This window comes from Dendrobates tinctorius, unplaced genomic scaffold, assembly GCF_039654945.1.
Source record: "Dendrobates tinctorius isolate UK_male_01 unplaced genomic scaffold, ASM3965494v1 ptg000007l, whole genome shotgun sequence".
Lineage (NCBI taxonomy): Eukaryota > Metazoa > Chordata > Amphibia > Anura > Dendrobatidae > Dendrobates > Dendrobates tinctorius.
The window spans coordinates 39,914,881-39,935,388 of record NW_027361675.1 but is presented as its reverse complement, the minus strand read 5'-3'; the positions used below and the strand labels follow the sequence as shown (position 1 = coordinate 39,935,388).

Sequence of the window (20,508 nt, the reverse complement as noted above, 5' to 3'; positions counted from 1 at the left end):
TTAGATGACACATAATACAATGTGAAAAGCACAAAACTCATTAAATATTGATGTGAGTATAATAAAATATGTATGAATCTAAACAATTATACACTTACCAAAGTAACATTTTTATCCACATACAGATAAGCTTACGTTGCATGGATCCTGATGCAATTCTTATTTTATCTAGGCATTTCTTCTGAAATATGGTTACCTTGAAGATGAAAAGGACTATAGCAGGGCGCAGATCGCAGCAGCAGTGAGGTAACTTAAAGCATGATTTCTACATGGTGGGGCATGTGAAACTGTTTTAATGAACACGTTGATAGAATCGATATCTGCCACTTTAAATCCTAGAAAATAATGTTTTTCTGATTTTGCAGGGGTTTGTAGTGAATAGATTTTTTACTCTCTGGGCTTGGGGAGGTTAAAAATAGTAAAGCTGGTTTTACACTTGCCCTGTTTTTGCTGGCCGTTTTTGCGGTCCCAATGCATTTCTATGGGGCCACAAAAACGGGCCGCAAAAATTGGTAGGAGGGCCATGCTCCGTATGGCCGTGAGGGCCGTATTTGAAGCCATGAAAAAATATCGAGCTTGCTCGATGTTTTTCACGGCTTATGGACACGGCCGCAATGCCTTTCAATGGTACAGCAAAAACGTTTGCTTGTTTTTGCGGTACACCGTATTTGCGGATCGCCGTTTTTTCCCCTGCTATTTGTTATAATAGGGAATAACGGCGATCCGAGAAGGTTTTTTGCTGCCCATAAAAACAGGCGCAAAAAAACACAGCAAGTATAAAACCAGCCTAAGAGATTCCTTACCACCGCTGCTGCCAGTCTTTGAGAGGTTACAGCGGTGAAATCATGACTGCAATGCACCCTGCACACCTGGACGTGTCGAGGCCAGGGCGCTGCCACCAGGCCCACCCCATTGTGCTTTAAACTGTTTGAAATAGTTACCTCACCCTGTTCCTCCGCAACTCCGGTCTCTTCCACGTCTTCTGACATCTCAGGGCAGAGGACACCATGATGTCACTACAGCATGCCCTCTGCGCTGAGCACGCAGTGCAGAGGGTCAGAAGATGTTGAAGAGACCAGTGTTGCAGCCAGCTAGAAACCAGGAGGGGTAAGTATTTATTTACTTATTTTTTTATGTATGGAGCATTAAATGGGACCCATTCTGTATGGAGCATTATATGGGGTCCATTATTCTGTATGGATCAATGCATGGGCCATCGTATGGAGCAATATATGGGGCCCATTATCCTGAATAGAGCATTATTTGGAGCCCATTATTCTGTATAAAGCATTATATGGGGCTATTATTCTGTATGAAGCAATATGTAGGGTCCATTATTCTGTATGGAGCATTATATGAGGCTGATTATTCTATATGGAGCATTACATGGGGTCCATTATTTTGTGTGAAGCAATATAAGGAGCTCATTATACTGTATGGAGCAATATATGGGGTTCATTATTCTGTATGGAGCATTATATGGGGTCCATTATTCTGTATGGAGTATTACATGGGGTCCATTATTCTGCACAGGATCCAAAGAGATAAGGGGGACCATGTCTACCTTCAAATTAGAGGGAATTTGTTCATTATGATGAGATATTGGGCTGCAATAGGCTCATATATTGTTCTTGGAGATAGGCCCTCTTCTGTCGGTGTTTTGCCAATGCTTGTAATCCTATAGAATATTACACCGATCCAAGTATTGATATAGGCTTCTAATCTATCTATCACTACTCTTTAAAGGTCTGGCCTCTTTTTTTGGTGCAAAATACAGGGTTAGGTAATAACCATGCTTTAAACATGTGGTCCATTTGTCCTGGTTATCACATTGATTGGAAACTTTGTTCTGTGAATGCCACTGGCCTTAATACAATATGGCTAGACTAACGGACCATTCATTGAGTTATTATAATAATGCTAATAATGAGAGGATTTATTACAATTCATTCATAACCATTCTATAATAAGTTTTTCATTATATTTGCTGCACATAAAGCCATAAATGTTGTTCACGGGAAGCCTTTACTGTAAAGAAAACGTAGAAAATACTTCCACACCATTTCTGGACAGAGTTTCTATTTGTTTGGGGGGTTTTTGGTTTCTTCATTCCTTTCATACCTGTATTTCTCAGTGTGTTCTCCACTATCTTATTCAATATTATATGTCAACCTTCTCAGTAATGACATTTTTCAACTACTTTTGATTCCTGACAATCACTCCTACTCTTTTCTCACATTCCAGCAGCAGTCTCATACAAACCTTGTGCTTACATTTTTATTGTGTCTCTTGGGGTATTTGAACATGGTGACTTTTTGGACAGATTCTGCATGGAACCCATCTAAAACAAAAGCACTAAAACACATTAAAAAGAATGCACATATGCATTGCAATGTGAAAATGAATAGCAGTGAATATATTCTTTTTTTTATCTGGATAAAAGAAGTGACGTGACTATATTCTTCTGGTGGATACCACTTGGAAGACATTTCCTATTTAATACAAGCAGTTTAAAGAAAAAGTCGTCAGCCGCCCATACATAGGCTAAGGAAGCGCCAAAGAAGACGTTTTGGGAAAATCATTGCTGCCGTTTTTCCAAAATGTCATTTGCAGGGAAAACTCAGTGGGATCGTCTAAAAGATGCCATGTGTACATACTCCTAGAGTGTGTACACACAATATCTTTTTAACACAACCCACTTCAGGAAACGCCAGTGTATTTTGTGGTGTTTTAAAAATATTACAAAATAAGTCGGGCATCTTCCTTCTGTTTTTTTGGACACTCCATAGTATTTTTTATTTATTTTAAAGTGGAAGACATCAGAGGATTGGTTAGGTCACGTCTTTTAACTGCTTTAAGACTTAAGGCTGTGATTGACTGCAGTGGTCACATTTTTCCAACATGTCCTCAATGGAGCTTGAAGAATGTGAGGCTCTTCTAGGTTGACATCGATAATAATGTAATGCACTTTGTATATTCGATATACATGTCTTATGCTTTACTATTTCTTCCGATATTATATCAAGTCTTTCAATTGTGTGCAGGCTTGGACTGGCACCTAGGAGAACCAGAGAATCCTCCGGTGGGCCCCTATGTAGGCGTGGGACACTACCCTTTTATATGAACAGTAGTAATGATCAACCCATTTTATTTCTATAGAAATTTGTGAATGAGGATAAACTCATATTTGCATGTAAGCTGAAAAGTGGGTCCCTTGGCACCCCAGTCCAACACTGCTTATGTGTGGTTACTTCGGTAAATTGACCATAGGCTCTCTATCATTAAATTTCCCCCCATTCTTCAGCATCCCCTTGTTTTTCTCACTTTATAGGTAACTTTTCCAAAATTATCCTGATTGGTATTAAAAAGAATGTATCAGATATAGAAAGCAGTGTCCAGAGGATTTCTAGCTAGAAGTAATTACCGTACATGCAGCCATTTATGTCCAAATAAACCACATACCATACTTCATAGATTACATATTTTTTATTGGTCACTTACATTTTTTTTTTTTTACTGCTGCAACAATGGATCTGTTTAGTATTCTATACTTTGGGCATGCACTGCCGGTAGGCTGGTGTGAATTTTATGAGCAGAACACTTTGATTTATATACAGAGTACACAACAGCTGCCTTAAATCTGACACAATAAAAGGCATTCATAGAGCAGCTGTGCACAAGCGAAGGGGCTTAGCTATAGGTAGATCTTAAAATTGTCAAAGACTGCAGATGTAGAGTGGTGGACGTATTTCAATTAAAACTTGATGCGGTAATATATCGGTTCCCAATTCTGGACTGTCCTATGATTATTACGTGGCTTTACTCCGATAATAAGGTTCTGTATATAATCATGTTTGTGTTCACACAAACTAGTAGAGGTGTTACAGGAAGCACTAAGGGCCCGATTCATCATTTGGGGATTTTTTAAAAGCTTGATGTTTACCTTCAAAATGGTGCCAATGATTTAATGAATCTTGCGTAAAAGTAAAAAGTCACTTTATTTTTCTTCAACTTTTTTTATGCCGTTTTAGAGCAAAATGTCACATAATGCACACCTTACTGACATTGGACATACTGGTACATTCAATGTTGAGTCCCTGTATTTGATCCAGGCCCAGAAACTAAGCCCCCATCTTTTCCAGCAGATGATGGCTGTGTTATTCAGCCATTATCTAACTTTAACCTCTTACTGACATATGATGTAATAGTATGTCATGTGTCTGCTCCCTGACTTTGATTCGGGCCTGTATATTGACTGGCAGATGATGGCTTTGTTATTCAATCATCATCTGCCTCTAAGACCACGTTCACACGTTCAGTATTTGGTCAGTATTTGACATCAGTAATTGTAATCCAAAACCAGGAGTGTAATAATCAGAGGAAAAGTATAATAGAAACATGTCACCACATCTGTGTTTATCACCCACTACTGGTTTTGGCTTACAAATACTGATGTAAAATAGTGAACGTGTGAACATGGCCGAACACCTGTGAGTACATGACAGCATTTACAGTGAGTGACCCAGGTGACGCGCTGTTCTAACCACCCATCAACGCCCCCCAGAACGCTTTGATAGATTGCCATGATTGCAAAGGATCTGATGAAGGCTTCTGTATCTGTCATGATGGCACTACTGTGGATACCTACAGTATGATTACACTATACACAGAAATATTGTGTTATATGGAAGCAAGCAGATACTCACAGCTGCAGCAAGCCCCCGGTCTCACTGGCGTAACTTCCGGGGTAGCAGCCGAAGCGCTTGCTTTGGGGCCCGGCCCATATAGGGGCCCGGGTCCCCGGCTCAGATCGGCGCTACCCCAGGGGCGGACCTACCGTCCGTGCATTGCACGGGGGCCCCAGGGGAGAGGGGGCCCCTCCAGCACCGCATGGCTAATTTTTCAAACTAGCCATGTGGAGCACCAGGCGCAAGGAGGAGAGGAGCCAGCCCTGAGCCTGGGGTGAGATGATATCCGTGTCAGTCACGCTGTGCTGCACTGCTGCTGTGGGGGAGAAGAGGAGGAGACAGACTGTCTCACTCACTGTGTATGTGGTGCCGGCCGGCCGGTGGCTGCGGCCGCAGGTCAGTCAGTCACTTGTGTGTGTGTGTGTGTGTGTGTGTGTGTATGTATGTGTGTATGATGTGTCTGTGTGTGTATGTGTGTGTGTCTGTATGTATATGTCTGTGTGTATATATGTGTGTCTGTGTCTGTGTGTATGTATGTGTGTCTGTGTGTGTATGTTTGTCTGTATATCTGTGTGTATGTGTGTGTGTGTGTGTGTGTGTCTGTGTGTGTAGGTTAGCCTGGCCCTGGAGGAGATGCGGACATGAGAAGATGTTAGGAAGGGGGATGTTAGGAAGGGGGACTTATAATGGCCTTAGGAATAGGGGGAGGTGGAGGAAGACGTTATCGCTTATTATGTCTAACACAGTCCCTTAGTATATAGTGTACTCACTATGTCTAACACAGTCCCTTTGTATATAGTGGACTCACTAATTCTGTATAACACCACCCTTAGTTACATAGTTTCCTCTTTTATTATGTATAACACATCCCTTATTGCGTACCATCCTCTCTGGTGCCGTCCCTTTATTATATAGCTTCCTCTGCTGTTATGTATAGTGCTGTCTCTTACATAGTGTATTCTTGTTAATTTTGTTATTTACAGTGCCCTCTTTAATTACATAGTCCCCTCTCTTGTTAGATATAAAATGACTGCTGATGGAGCAGCCGGTGACCAAACTACCAGTCCATCAGCTCCTCCATTAGAATGGAAGCTTTCCAATGCTCCATCAGCCATCATTGCATTATACAGCTAACAAGACAGGACGGTGTGTAATAAAAAACAGGGCTCTATATAATTCAATATGTAAGGGACGATACTGTACATAAGAGAGGGCACTGTGTAAGGGACAGCAATATACATAATAAAGGAGACTATGTAATACATATACATGTATGTGTGTGTGGCTATATAATATCAATATCAATAAATATATATACAGTGGGGCAAAAAAGTATTTAGTCAGTCAGCAATAGTGCAAGTTCCACCACTTAAAAAGATGAGAGGCGTCTGTAATTTACATCATAGGTAGACCTCAACTATGGGAGACAAACTGAGAAAACAAAATCCAGAAAATCACATTGTCTGTTTTTTTTTCCTTTTATTTGCATATTATGGTGGAAAATAAGTATTTGGTCAGAAACAAAATTTCATCTCAATACTTTGTGATATATCCTTTGTTGGCAATGACAGAGGTCAAACGTTTTCTGTAAGTCTTCACAAGGTTGCCACACACTGTTGTTGGTATGTTGGCCCATTCCTCCATGCAGATCTCCTCTAGAGCAGTGATGTTTTTGGCTTTTCGCTTGGCAACACGGACTTTCAACTCCCTCCAAAGGTTTTCTATAGGGTTGAGATCTGGAGACTGGCTAGGCCACTCCAGGACCTTGAAATGCTTCTTACGAAGCCACTCCTTCATTGCCCTGGCGGTGTGCTTTGGATCATTGTCATGTTGAAAGACCCAGCCACGTTTCATCATCAATGCCCTTGCTGATGGAAGGAGGTTTGCACTCAAAATCTCACGATACATGGCCCCATTCATTCTTTCATGTACCCGGATCAGTCGTCCTGGCCCCTTTGCAGAGAAACAGCCCCAAAGCATGATGTTTCCACCACCATGCTTTACAGTAGGTATGGTGTTTGATGGATGCAACTCAGTATTCTTTTCCTCCAAACACGACAAGTTGTGTTTCTACCAAACAGTTCCAGTTTGGTTTCATCAGACCATAGGACATTCTCCCAAAACTCCTCTGGATCATCCAAATGCTCTCTAGCAAACTTCAGACGGGCCCGGACATGTACAGGCTTAAGCAGTGGGACACGTCTGGCACTGCAGGATCTGAGTCCATGGTGGCGTAGTGTGTTACTTATGGTAGGCCTTGTTACATTGGTCCCAGCTCTCTGCAGTTCATTCACTAGGTCCCCCCGCGTGGTTCTGGGATTTTTGCTCACCGTTCTTGTGATCATTCTGACCCCACGGGGTGGGATTTTGCGTGGAGCACCAGATCGAGGGAGATTATCAGTGGTCTTGTATGTCTTCCATTTTCTAATTATTGCTCCCACAGTTGATTTCTTCACTCCAAGCTGGTTGGCTATTGCAGATTCAGTCTTCCCAGCCTGGTGCAGGGCTACAATTTTGTTTCTGGTGTCCTTTGACAGCTCTTTGGTCTTCACCATAGTGGAGTTTGGAGTCAGACTGTTTGAGGGTGTGCACAGGTGTCTTTTTATACTGATAACAAGTTTAAACAGGTGCCATTACTACAGGTAATGAGTGGAGGAAAGAGGAGACTCTTAAAGAAGAAGTTACAGGTCTGTGAGAGCCAGAAATCTTGATTGCTTGTTTCTGACCAAATACTTATTTTCCACCATAATATGCAAATAAAAGGGAAAAAAAAAACAGACAATGTGATTTTCTGGATTTTTTTTCTCCGTTTGTCTCCCATAGTTGAGGTCTACCTATGATGTAAATTACAGACGCCTCTCATCTTTTTAAGTGGTGGAACTTGCACTATTGCTGACTGACTAAATACTTTTTTGCCCCACTGTGTGTGTGTATATATATATATATATATATATATATATATATATATATATACACACACACAATATATATATATATATATCTCTTTGACGCCATAAAAGGAGGGGGGCCCAGACACATTTCTTGCACAGGGGCCCCAAGCTGTCAGTGTCCGCCCCTGCGCTACCCAGTAGTGCAATTTAATTAAGTACATTACTGCGGCACTCCGGCGGGTGCTGTGGGTGGCCAACGCTGTCTTGGGCGCCCGATGCGTGTAGTGTAGTGGATCTGGGGCGAAAAAAATGTACACTATGATTTTGCAGCCTACGCTGCATTTCTGTGCCTGCTGTGCGGAGCGAAGCACATATTGGGCCCGCCTCCCTGCCTGCAGCCAGTCAGTGTATTGCTTCAGACTAGTTCAGTCCCGCCCCTTCCCTGAGCCCTGGCTGTCTATTAGCTGCAGAGCTGCCTGCCGCATGGACCTCTGGGAATGTCTTGAAGGGGGTGTGTCTTTGAGGGGATGTGTCTTTGAGAGGGCCCCGTTTAAAAATTTGCTATGGGGCCCAATCAGTTCTAGATACACCCCCGGTCTACAGGATGCAAACAAAAAAGTTTACAAAAAAAAATTAAATATGAAAATAATAAAAAAAAACATAAAAGTTTGCAAGATCCCTTTCCTCACCCCCCGATTAAAATGAAAGAAGTAAAAAAAAAAACCTCCAGATATATTTCATATCGCTACATTTGTAGAAGTCTTGGCCATCAAAATATAAAATTAGTTAATGCAATCAGTAAGTAAACTGAGAAAAAAAATCTAAATGCCAGAATGTTTTTTTGCTGCTAGAACACTGCAAAAAAATCTGTAAGAGGCAATCAAAACATTGGATCTACTGTAAAGTGGTATCAATAAAGATGTCAGCTAAGGGAGCAAATCAAAAGCTCCCACACAGCTCCATCAATCGAAAAGTGAAATCATTGAAGATCTCGGAAAATAGAACACAAGCAATTTTTTTTCACCTTTTATTTACCACTTAAAAAAAATGAAAGAGTGAAAGCTTGGTTCCCCGTAATTGTACAGCCCTGGAGAACCATATTGCCTGGTCATTTTTACATTATTATGCTGTAAAAAGAAAATCCCAAAAATAATTGTGGAAATTCACTTTTTTTCCCCCCACAATTTGACTTTGCTGGGAATTTTTATACCACTTTCCATTACATCAAATGATAAAATGAATGATGACATTCAAAAGTAAAACTCACTCTGCAAAAAAAGGCTCTTAAACAGCTACCGATATGTGGACGTAAGAATAAAAAAGTCATGGTTCTTATGTAGAAGAGTAGAAAAAGAGGAAAAAAGGGAAACTTGTTTTATATATTTAGAAATATAAAAAATATGCATATGTGGAGTCAATTTATCAACATAGAAAACAAATTAACCTGATCTGTAAACACTAAAAAGAGAAAAAAAAACCACAAAATGTCACAATTGCTGGTTTTTGGCCATTGGTACACAGCTAAAAAGTGAAAAAGGTGTGATCAAAACGTATCTACCCCAAAATGGTATTAATAAAAATGACAGGTGGCTACACAAAAAACAAGCCCTCACTCATCAACCAAAAATGAAAATGTTATGGTCGCAGACCATGGGGACACAAGTGAATTTTTTCTTCTTCAAATTCCTTTTTTTTTTTTTCCAGCACTTAAGTAGAAAAAAATAAATCAATGCATGTTTGATATCATAATAATCTTCTTAATAATCTTTTTATATAGTGCTAACATATTCCGCAGCGCTTTACAGTTTGCACACATGCGTCTGTAGGCAGAGCTACTGGAGGAGTCGTGGCAGGGGGCGGGACTTAGCGGCGGCCGTGCGCAGGCCGTTGCTGCGCCCTGAAACGCAAATGTGAAACTAGCCTTAAGTGTGCAATTGAAAAGTACAACTCGTCATGCAAACAATAAGCCCTAATACGGCTATATTGTTGATACAAAAATAAAAAAAAATGGCTCTTGGAAGAAAGGGATGAAAAAAAAAACACCATTTTGGGAAAAAGTTGAAAGAAAAATTTAATGCAAAACAAAAACATGTAAAAACACCAATAAGACAAAAAAGGTGTAAATGCAATAATGAATTGTGCCTTAACGCTGGAAAAAAAACCATGGAAAATATCCAAAAATTCGACAGGGATGGTCATAGTAAATATATCTTATGTTCCACCTATACTATAGATTTTTATATTCGACGCTTCATTAAATTATGACAATTATTATTTTCGTGTTTTTTTTTAAATATTGCTTTCTAAATATTAAACTGCATTACAAATTCAGGATAGTAAGGCAGTGTGAACGTGATCCATGCATATCCAATATCCAAAAGATGCACAGTTTATGGGTGGCATAGTCTGAAATGGAGGGTCACAAAATTCCTATAATGTATGCAAATGTATATGTAAAAATGGCAAGTGCAATAAGTGATGGAAAGTAAAATAAAAGAAAGTCCCCATCATGCTGATAAACTACTTAGCTTCCATAAGGGTCTGGGATATAAGACATGACTTTTCTTTCACTTCTTGTTTCCTGAAAGTATCGTATCTGAGACACAACTTAGTATTATCGCCTTCATTTTTAGTTTGGATAACCTGAACTCTGAACAGATATCCTTTGTAGATTAATCTCCAGTTTTTATTCACCTCTTAACAGTTTATTAAGCAGATCAGGAGAGTACTCAACATTGAAATTGCAACATGAAGAAGGAAAAGTTGTGGAAATAACAGGATGGATGGACATGTTAATGATATGCAAACGCTAAAAAATGGAAACACAATTTTCAAAACATTTCAATTTATTTAGTATTGATTATGAGTGCAATATGCAGAAATGCAAACACTTTTACTCTTTGGCATGTTATCAATGAGGTTATTAATGGTTGTCTGCCTCGCGGAATGCACTTGAGCACACAAAACATCAAGATCCGCCGCTGATAGCTCCCTTTGCAATTGGTGACCAATGATGTCCCAGATGTGCTTGATGGGAGACAAGTCCTTATATGCTGCAGGTCATGGAAGCACGTTTAGTCCATATAGTAGTACAAGCAATATGCGGTCTGGCTTTGTCATGTTAAAAAATGGCTCCTGACACAGTTTGGAGAAACAGTCCTACCACTTGTTCCACTTAATCCATTCTGTACTACAAGAGAAGTTAGACATCATATCTCAACCAAAAGGTGCCCAAGGTTGTGTACACATACCATCAGAAGGCATTTGGGCTACAGGCCGAATGTCCAGCTACAAGTGTTCCATTGACCTTATGCCAACACTCTCAAAGGCTATCGTGGTGCAGGGCAAATTTCAATAGAAGCTGGAAAGGAGGTCTATCATCTTCAGTGACGAGTCCTGCTTTTATCTTGGATGCAATGATAGCCAGTGGTAAAGCTCCCATTACACACAGTGAGATCGCTAGCGATATCGCTAAAGCGTCACCGATTTTGTGACACTTTGTGATACTTACCTCCGACCGGCTCCCCCGCTGGTTATCGCTGATCGCGCGAGAACGACCTGGACCATTTCTCGTTGGCCACTTCCTGCTGGCGCCGACGAGCGACGTGTGGACGCGGGCGGGAGGACGTCTTCATCGCTGCGTCTGACAGGTAAATAACGACCGCTGCTATGTGCTGGCGAGATCTGCCTGTTTGGCAGCTCACTAGCGACCATTTAGCGATGCACCAGCGATCCTGACCGGGTTGTATCGTGGTCGGAATCGCTGGTGCATCGCTAAATGTAATGGTACCCTAAGTCTAGAGACCCTGTCGGCAATGCTATGAAAAGGCCTCCATGCGGGATTATCACAACAGTCCTACTCCAGGGATTATAGTATGGGGAGGCATAATGTATGGTACTCACACCATTCTAGTGTTCATTCCAACTACATTAACAGCAACGAGTTACATTGATTTGGTCATGGAGACAGTGGTACAGCCATTCCTCCAAAGTGTCCCAGCAGTAGCGTAGCTACCAGGGGGCGTGGTCGCTCGGGCCCTTCGTTCTGAGGGGGCCTACCCGGAGCTACGATACTGTAACTATGGCTTACAATTACATTCTGCGACAGAACAGGGAGAATCCGGCTGCTATGGGGCCCCTGAGCAGGTGGGGGGGGCCCGGTGCCAGCAGTGGCCCCCCGCCCAACATCACAGGTTTAACTGTATCGGCTGGATGCCAAAACAGCTGACCGCAGTGACGAAGGAGGGAGCGTAGCACTGCAGCCTTGCAGCGCTGGAGTCCTGGGTTCGAATCCCACCAAGGACAACATCTGCAAGCAGTTTGTATGTTCTCCCCATGTTGCGTGGGTTTACTCCGGGTACTCCGGTTTCCTCCCACATTCCAAAGACATACTGATAGAGAATTTAGATTGTGAGCCCCATCAAGGACAGTGATGATAATGTGTGCAAACTGTAAAGCGCTGCGGAATATGTTAGCGCTATATAAAAATAAAGATTATTATTAAAGATTATTATTATCCCCCTTTCAGCGTCTGATGTCAATGACACCGACGATAACAGGGGGTCGCAATTACATCACTACTCGGCGCCTGGGGTCCTGACATGTGCAGGCGCTCAGAGCAGCTGAGGAATGAGGAAGAAGAGAGGTGAGTATTGGATTTATTTTTTTTATGGGGCTGCATTATACTAAAGAGGCTGCCTATGGGGATGCATTATACTATACAGGCTGACTATGGGGGTGCATTAATACTATACAGGCTGCCTATGGGGATGCATTATACTATACAGGCTGCCTATGGGGAAGCATTATACTATACAGGCTGCCTATGGGGGTGGGGATGCATTATACTATACAGGCTGCCTATGGGGGTGCACTATACTACATTGAGTCTGCCTATGAGGGTGCATTATACTATATAGAGTCTGCCTATGGGGAGTGCATTATACTATATTGAGAACTATTTAGGGGGCCATCATACAGTGTGGAAATTAGTGTTAGAGCTTTCAAACAGTTTGGGGGATACTAAAGGGTCAGTATATATACAGTAAGGGGGCATTACACTGTTTAAGAGAGCATCATATTGTGTAAAGGCGAGTTTTAAAGGGGGAGATTCGGGACATTATTAAATGTAAAGTGGGCACTTATTGTTATAGGGGAACTCAGGTTACTGTGACTGTCAAAGGGGCACAGCACAGGGCATTATTACTTTCTAGGGGACAATATGTGTGCACTGTATTCTAGTGCACTTGCACACAGCATTACTTTATTCTAGAGGTTTGTTTTACCATCTAGAGGTCACACAGAACCACACAGCAGGTGTAGTAATAGGGATCCATATGGCAGCAGCGGCTCAGCATTGGGGTATCAGCAAAATAAGGCAATTGTGCAGGTTGGGAATAGTCCCATTGGGCACAGTGCTGAAAATGTGAGACGTGAAATGTCTTTGTTCTAATCTCTGCAGTCGAGTCCTAGCTGGAAGAAGTTGACATATCGATCTGGGCCAGATGGAAAAGACAGGAAAAGTGAACAATTCCATCAGAAAAAACGTCCTCTGTAAGTCACCAACTATAACTGTGCTGTGATCTCTTATACAGTGCCAATTGAAAGTATTCGGCCCCCTGGAACTTTTCCACCTTTTCCCACATATCATGCTTCCAATATAAAGATACCAAATGTAAATTTTTGGTGAAGAATCAACAACAAGTGGGACACAATTGTGAAGTTGAATGAAATTTATTGGTTATTTTAAATTTTTGTGGAAAGTCAAAAACTGAATAGTGGGGTGTGCAATATTATTCGACCCCTTTACTTTCAGTGCAGCAAACTCACTCCAGAAGTTCATTGTGGACTAGGCTGCAAATTGCTCATGCTTCAGTGACCTGAAGCCTTTCTTGAGATGTCTCCCATCAAGCACATCTTGGATGTCATTCGTCAGCAATTTCAGAAGGATTTACCAGCAGGGGATCTTGATGATTAGTTTACCCAAGTGCATTCAGCTGGGTAGAACAGACATCCATTAATAACCTCATTGATAGCATGCAGAGACCTGTGTGTGTTTTCCTGCGTGTGGTGATCATACTCGAAACTGAATAAACAGACGATTTGAACATTCTATTTACTTTTTTTTGTCATTTCTATATCATTATCGTGTCAATAAATCTTGTGATTTCGATGATTCCATGACTTTTCCTTCTTCATTTCAATGTTGAGGAGTGTACTTGGTCAATGGACAGCGTTAATTCAGGATGGAAAATAATGAATACATAGGTGCCTGAGTCTCCTTTAAATTGTTTTTCAGAGATTTCCAGTGGGCTGCACATCTCCCAGTCAATGGAGACTTGACTGATGCCACAATTCTTCAGATGCATCTGCCAAGATGTGGTGTGAAAGATGTTAGCAAAAAGAAATGGCTGAATGAAGGTCCATTTAAAACAAGTCACCGCCAGAAACGTTATACCATGAAAAGTAAGTTTGACATAAGCCTCTGATTATTTTTATGAATAAGGAAACAGAATATTTTAATCTAGTTTACTGTAAAATAAAGCACTTGTTGCACGTAGATTCTGGACTCTCATTAGGGTTAGGCTAGTTTCACACTTGCGCCTTTTTGCGCAGCGTTTCGAGTACACATAATATGCATGCAAACAACGCTTACAAACACTTGTAAACGCTGCGATTTTTCGTCGCATCATCGTGTGCATTACGACAAAAAACGCTGTGTTTGTATGCGTTTTCACGCGTTTTTCCATGCGTTTGCATTTTTTATGCACATGGTGTCACAATCACAGGAGGAAAATTCCTGAAAAATTCTTGCAACAGACTCCACCAATGGGACAGCAGTAGGCTTGTGTTATGGGAATTCTTTATATAGACCCAGTTTACAGTTGAATTCTTCGCATTTGCTTTAATTTTCTCTTGATAACATGGATCTGCGCTGGAAGAGTTTTCACTTCAACTTGGATCTGGACATCAGGATGGCTCAGGCTTATGCAGTTGCTTGCCATCAACAAAGGGAGAGAGAGAGGCAGTGAAGACGGCAGCGGCGGCGTGTGTGGATGCATCCGATTATTGAACTCCGGGAGAGCCATGGAGCGTACCACACCCTCTACAGTGAGCTCCAGGCAAACCCGGAGAAATTTACTGATTACACATGGATGTCCCAACAAAGCTTCAGGTATTTGCTTGGTCTTGTCCAAGATGCCATCCAGAGACAGGAGAAACAAAATAGGAGAGGAGGGGGCGCTCCTGGTGTGATACCCGGTGGTCAAATAGTGTAGGTTAGGAACAAAGTACACTAACCTACCGTGGTTATGCTGCCGGCATAACCACGTTTGCAGAGCCTGCAGTGCTTATCGTGCACCATTCGTCATCCTGGCTTCCAGGTTGCAAGGTTAGCCGGTCACAAGGGGCGTCATGTGATGCTGATGTCACCACAGGTCCTCCGTCTTTCAGGTCTTGCAGGATGGTTGGAAGCCTGCTGGGTCTGTGCTGCACTAAGCCGCTCACCCAGAAGGGTGTAAAATACAAGGAAAGAGAAGTACGGCTGATTAGGGCGCTCAGACCAAGACAGACACTTGTTTTGGATAGAAAAGAAACTTCTTTAGTTGGTCATTATGTCTTCCCAAAGCTTTTCGGCGGTGAATCCGCCTTCATCAGGTGATCACTTGATGAAGGCGGATTCACCGCCGAAAAGCTTTGGAAGGACATAATGACCAAGTAAAGAAGTTTCTTTTCCATCCAAAACATGTGTCTGTCTTGGTCTGAGCGCCCTAATCAGCCGTACTTCTCTATCTGGAGACAGGACACACAGCTCCGTCGTGCGATTCCTCCTGAGGAACGGCTCCTGGTTACATTACGGTACGTAGTATTGCAAAACCAATGCCTGCATAATTTTCTTTGTTCTGACATGTACTATTCCAAAGCTGGCAGAATTATTGTTCTGCCATGTAGTTAACCAAAGGCTGCAGTATTATTTTTATGCCATGTAGTAAAGAAAAGGCTGCATATTTATTTGTAAGCCATTTTTTTTTCTTTTTTTAAATTTTATTTTTTGGTGTAAAAATCCATATACACAAATATTAATTTTTGTTTCTCCGTTTCCCAGATTCCTGGCTACTGGAGAGAGCCTCTCTTCACTGCACTTCCTGTACCGGATTGGAATATCAACCTTGTCTGGAATTGTTGCGGACACCTGCCGGGCTTTGTGGGACGTTCTCTGTCCCGAATTTATGCCCCTGCCCACCGCGGAAAAGTGGATGGAAATTGCTGAAAGATTCTGTACAATCTGCAATTTCCCAAACTGTTTGGGTGCGGTTGATGGGAAACACATCCGTATTATAAAACCAAAAAGAACAGGCTCTGAGTACTATAACTATAAAAAGTACTTTTCTACAGTACTCATGGCCATTTCGGATGCAGACTGTATGTTTGTTGCAGTTGACATTGGGGCATTTGGCCGTGGGAATGACTCCCAGGCTTTTAAGGACTCTGACATGGGCCGGAGGTTGTATGGCAGCCAGTTCAATTTCCCCATGCCACGGCCTCTTCCCAACACCGAAGGTCCGCCACAGCCCTTTGTAATGGTTGGGGATGAGGCATTCCAGATGTGCCAAATCCTGCTCAAACCCTACTCCTGCTGGGACTTGGACCACACCAAAAGAATTTTTAATTACAGGCTGACCAGGGCCAGAAGACCTGTTGAGTGTGCCTTTGGTACACTTGTCTCCAGATGGCGCATTCTCTGCACAGTCATTAATCTGAACCTGGAAACAGTGGATGCGGTGGTGAAGGCCTGTGTGGTTCTACATAATTTTGTGATGGTTAGAGAGCACCCAAACTTTGAACTCGATGATGCAGCTCCTAACCCATTGCCTGAATTTACTCAGCACCCTCTCAGGTCATCCATTCAAGTTGGCCAAATGAGGGACCAATTTACAGCCTACTTCAACTCAGATGTAGGACGGGTGGAATGGTAAGATCAAATGGTGTAAAAAAGTTTTCTTTTGTGTGTATGTTAATAAAAAACCTGTGTTGATACCTGTACCGAGTACACTCTGTCTTTTTACACTTCAATACAATAATCAACTGGTCAGGTGTACCAGTGAATTCATGATGCTGTGTTTTGTGCATCATGAATTTACTAGTACTCCTGACCAGGTGACTATACATACACACAAGTTGTATGATCTTTATCATCTCTACACTTTGAGTTCAATTTGCAGCGACGGTGGAGATAATACAACTAATTTTTGTGTCACCTGGCCTGATGTTAAAAATAGTGATTTGGGAATGCAGTAGCATCCCTCACTATTTATGACACCTAACGCTGTGACTATAAATATTATTTGTAGTATAATCACTGTGGCTTCAGTTTGAACGCAGACTGTAGACATAATAAAGTTTATGCAACTTCTACAATACCCGGGCCTGGTGTCATACTGAAGTGAGGACGTCAAAAGTAACGCATCCTGACTTCAGAAGGTTATCACACATGGGCAGGAGAATACACATAAGAGGTAAACTGCAGCATCGCTACAGTCTGATAGAAATATATGCAGACTGAAGCGACGCTGCAGGTTAAAACTCGTGTATTCACCTGCCCAGGTGTGATAGTTATGATACAAGGGCAGGGTATTGTACATATGGCGTGTATTTTGCCCAGCATCTCCTCAGTTTATCAACACACACTGAATAGAGGATGTGGTTAATTACAAGATATGTCTAGAATCACCTTGCCTTGCATCACAAAAAGTTAAATGATGATGGTAAAAACACACCATAGTCAATTAACTTTTTACGATACCTGGCAAGGTAACAATAGATACGCCTTTCACTCAACACCATCCTCTATTCAGTCTGTGTAATATTAGCAGACTGAAGAGACTGGTGGGGAAAATACAAGTCCTATAGATTTGTGTTTTTGACTACACATATCTCCAAGACTGACACAAGAAACGTGTCAGTAATGGAGCTATGTGGTGGCAAAAATGCAAAGTGTACGGCGCAGTGTGTGTAGGCGGCGAAAGACACATTAATCAAACCGTATTTTGTGAAAGCACAATTGCACATTTATTTAAAAAATAAATAAAATTTTATTTTGAAGGACATTTGGAGGAAGAGTGGGAAACTTTGGGGGTGTGGAGAGACGACGAACAGCTGGAAGTTGAGGAAGGGGTTCTAGGTGAAGGGGCAACTAAAGTAGTGGGGGAAGGGAGCTCAGGGATGGAAAAGGAGGCAGGTTGAGAAACATTAGGAGAGGGGGAGTGACAGGCAAAGTCTTTTGTTTCTTGTGCTTCTTTGGGGCAGGAGTCTCCTGCCTGGACCGACTACCACCGTGTGACTGCCTTACATTGCTCGACCGCCTGGAGCTGGTGGACCGTGTCCGTGATGAGAAAAAGAAGGAATGTGGGTCACCCCTCTGCTGCTCGGTTGTGGCGGTGCTCCTATGATGAGGAGTGGTGGCGGTGCTCCTTGAATGATGATGAGGAGTGGTGGTGGTGCTCCCATAATGATGCTGAGTGGTGGCGATGCTCCTGTACGGAGATGTGTTGGTGCTCCAAACAGGAGAATAGGTGGCGGTGGCCCAAGCAGGTTGTGTGGTGGCGGTGCGCCAAGATGGTGGAATGGTGGCGCTAGTGGTGCTCCAGACAGGAGCAGCGCTTGCCGCGGGGGTGGAGTGCCCAGCAGCAATCGGCATTGGTGTGGTGTAGTGGTGTCCAGCTTGGCTTGGAATGCAGGTGGCCGTGCAGTGGTATGCAGCAGAAGTCGGTACTGTGGTGAAGCGAGTCAGTGGTGGCACAGGTGGGAATGACTGCTGCACGTACTGATTCTGCTGCATAGCCTGTAAGTAAGCAGTGTTGCAGGTCTGTAACACATTCAGCTGTTGCTCAGGACTAAGGTGTTCTGCCATGCCCCGTTCAATTTTACTAAAGAAATGGTGCGCTGGACTGTTGAGGTCGGCCTCCAGTCAGTCAAGGCGCTGGTCGACAGAGTGGAAGCGGTGTTCCATGTGGGTAAAACCGCGTTCCATGAGTGAAAAAACGCTTTCCACTCTGTCTGACAGCGACTTGAGGCTTATGGAACTTTTTTATGGACTTCGTGCGCGCTAAACAATAGACACAATTCCAGTTGAGATGAAAGATTGATGTTTTCTTCCCAACGCGTTTCGAAGTAATAGTTACTACTTCCTCAGGGGATGGCTGTCATCCCGTGAGGAAGAAGTAACTATTACTTCGAAACGCGTTGGGAAGAAAACATCAATCTTTCATCTCAACTGGAATTGTGTCTATTGTTTAGCAGCGCACGAAGTCCATAAAAAAGTTCCATAAGGTTTTGATATATCGGCGGTCACTGGTTTGGCCCTTGGACGTGCAGCAGCTGAACACTTATTCTATATGCTTTCTCTCTCCTATAACGGGTGAGTAGATATTATATATTTGTGCAAACAAAAAAAACAAAAGCCAGCTCACCAGTAACCTGCTGCAGACCTCAGAACTCCGTACAGACTGACGTGGAGACTAATCAAGGAAGGAGTTTTTGTTCCAGCTGCGTAAAATCACTTCTTCTTTATTTCACCATTTTAAAATACAAAACTCTCCATAGTATATGCCATAATCACGGACACTCTGAAAATGAGCACCTGTGTCAGTGGGTGGATACATTATTGCAACCCCTTGTGCAAAGAACGCCTGGATACATTAAAGATTCAAAACAGGTTTTAGAAATTTTTTAATGAAAAATTTGGTCCTCTACCCATCCTTGGCTATGCTGTGATGTAGTATCATTATTTACCTGCATCCCTCACGAATTGGCAGTTCAGGCATTACAATTTCATTTAGAAAAATTTAGTAATTATTCTACAGATTTGACAAATTATATTTTGCAGGTGGTTATGTTTTTGTTATCACATAATGTTTTTTCTCCCTCACCCATGACAGCACCACGGAGAGAGGGGGTCCGCCCATCAAGGACAGGAACCTACAGACAAGAGCGGCACCTCTCCTCCGCCCCCAGTTGGGTTCCTGTCCTTGACGGGTGAACCATGGCAGCAGGAGCGCAGCACTTACCGGAAGGTGAAGATCCGGGACCGTCCCGTCCGCGGTCAGACAGCGGGGAGGCCCCTGTCGAGGCGGTGTCGGTTGCCGAAGCCGCCACCACTGCAGCTGAGGGGCTGTCCAGGGTGAGCGGGCGGGGAGGACCGGGCCGCCGCTCCGGGAGGAGTAGGGGCCGGGGGACGCCGGTATAGGGGCAGCGCCGGGTACAGAGGTGTACCAAGATGGCGCTGCCCCGGAAGCAGAAGGAGGAACTTCCGGGTCCCCGCGGTCGGCACATGCGCAGTGCGCACTCCCCGGGGGAGGCAGCGGTGCAGGCCGGGAAAACAGGTGACGCCAGGGCGGCTAATTCAAATTTGGAACGCTGAGGCAGCCTCAGGGCTGGAAGCGTTCAGGAGTGATGGATAGCGACCAGCATGAGAAGCTACAGCAGCCTAAGCAGCAGCAGCAGCAGCAACATAGGCAGCATCACCAGCACCGCCAAAAGGATAAAGACGGACGGGGGAGCCGGTCCAGTAGCCACTCCACGCAGCATTCAACTGCAAGGAGCAAGTCACCTGCCGTGGATCGCCCAGTGAGGGATTTGGATCCACTTCCAGAACCGGTACCTGAAACCGCGCATGGGGGGTAAGTGGATCTTCGTGAATGTTCCCCATTGTAATAGACTTCTTTCCCTTATCAGGGAAAGAAGAGAGAAAAAACCAAGAACAGGGAATGCCCCACCTGTAGGAAACCATTACCAACGCCCTGGGAGAAAAAATTGTGTGACTCCTGTATACAGGAGGTCCTCAGCGGTGAAACCCCGGATCATACCGCAGACCTAAGGGCGGTAATCCGCGCAGAGATTGAGTGCCCTTTCATCCAAAAAACGGGAAAGGA

General features: G+C 43.2%; 1 protein-coding gene and 1 long non-coding RNA gene across 3 annotated transcripts in view; both read left to right on the top strand.

The window, feature by feature from the left end:
- Window positions 1–20,508, top strand: part of MMP28 (matrix metallopeptidase 28) — a 153,308-nt gene that overhangs the window by 58,579 nt on the left and 74,221 nt on the right. Inside the window, exons 2-3 of one of the 2 annotated variants that reach the window (XM_073573759.1) lie at window positions 173–246; window positions 13,878–14,044. In XM_073573759.1, the coding sequence (XP_073429860.1) occupies window positions 173–246; window positions 13,878–14,044 (241 nt within the window). The remainder of the gene's footprint in view (window positions 1–172; window positions 247–13,877; window positions 14,045–20,508) is intronic. The other variant, XM_073573767.1, reaches the window with a different exon arrangement.
- On the top strand, window positions 14,051–15,717 carry LOC141087915 (uncharacterized). Its single transcript, XR_012231760.1, has 2 exons — window positions 14,051–14,753; window positions 15,684–15,717. It is a non-coding gene; the product is annotated as an uncharacterized lncRNA (long non-coding RNA).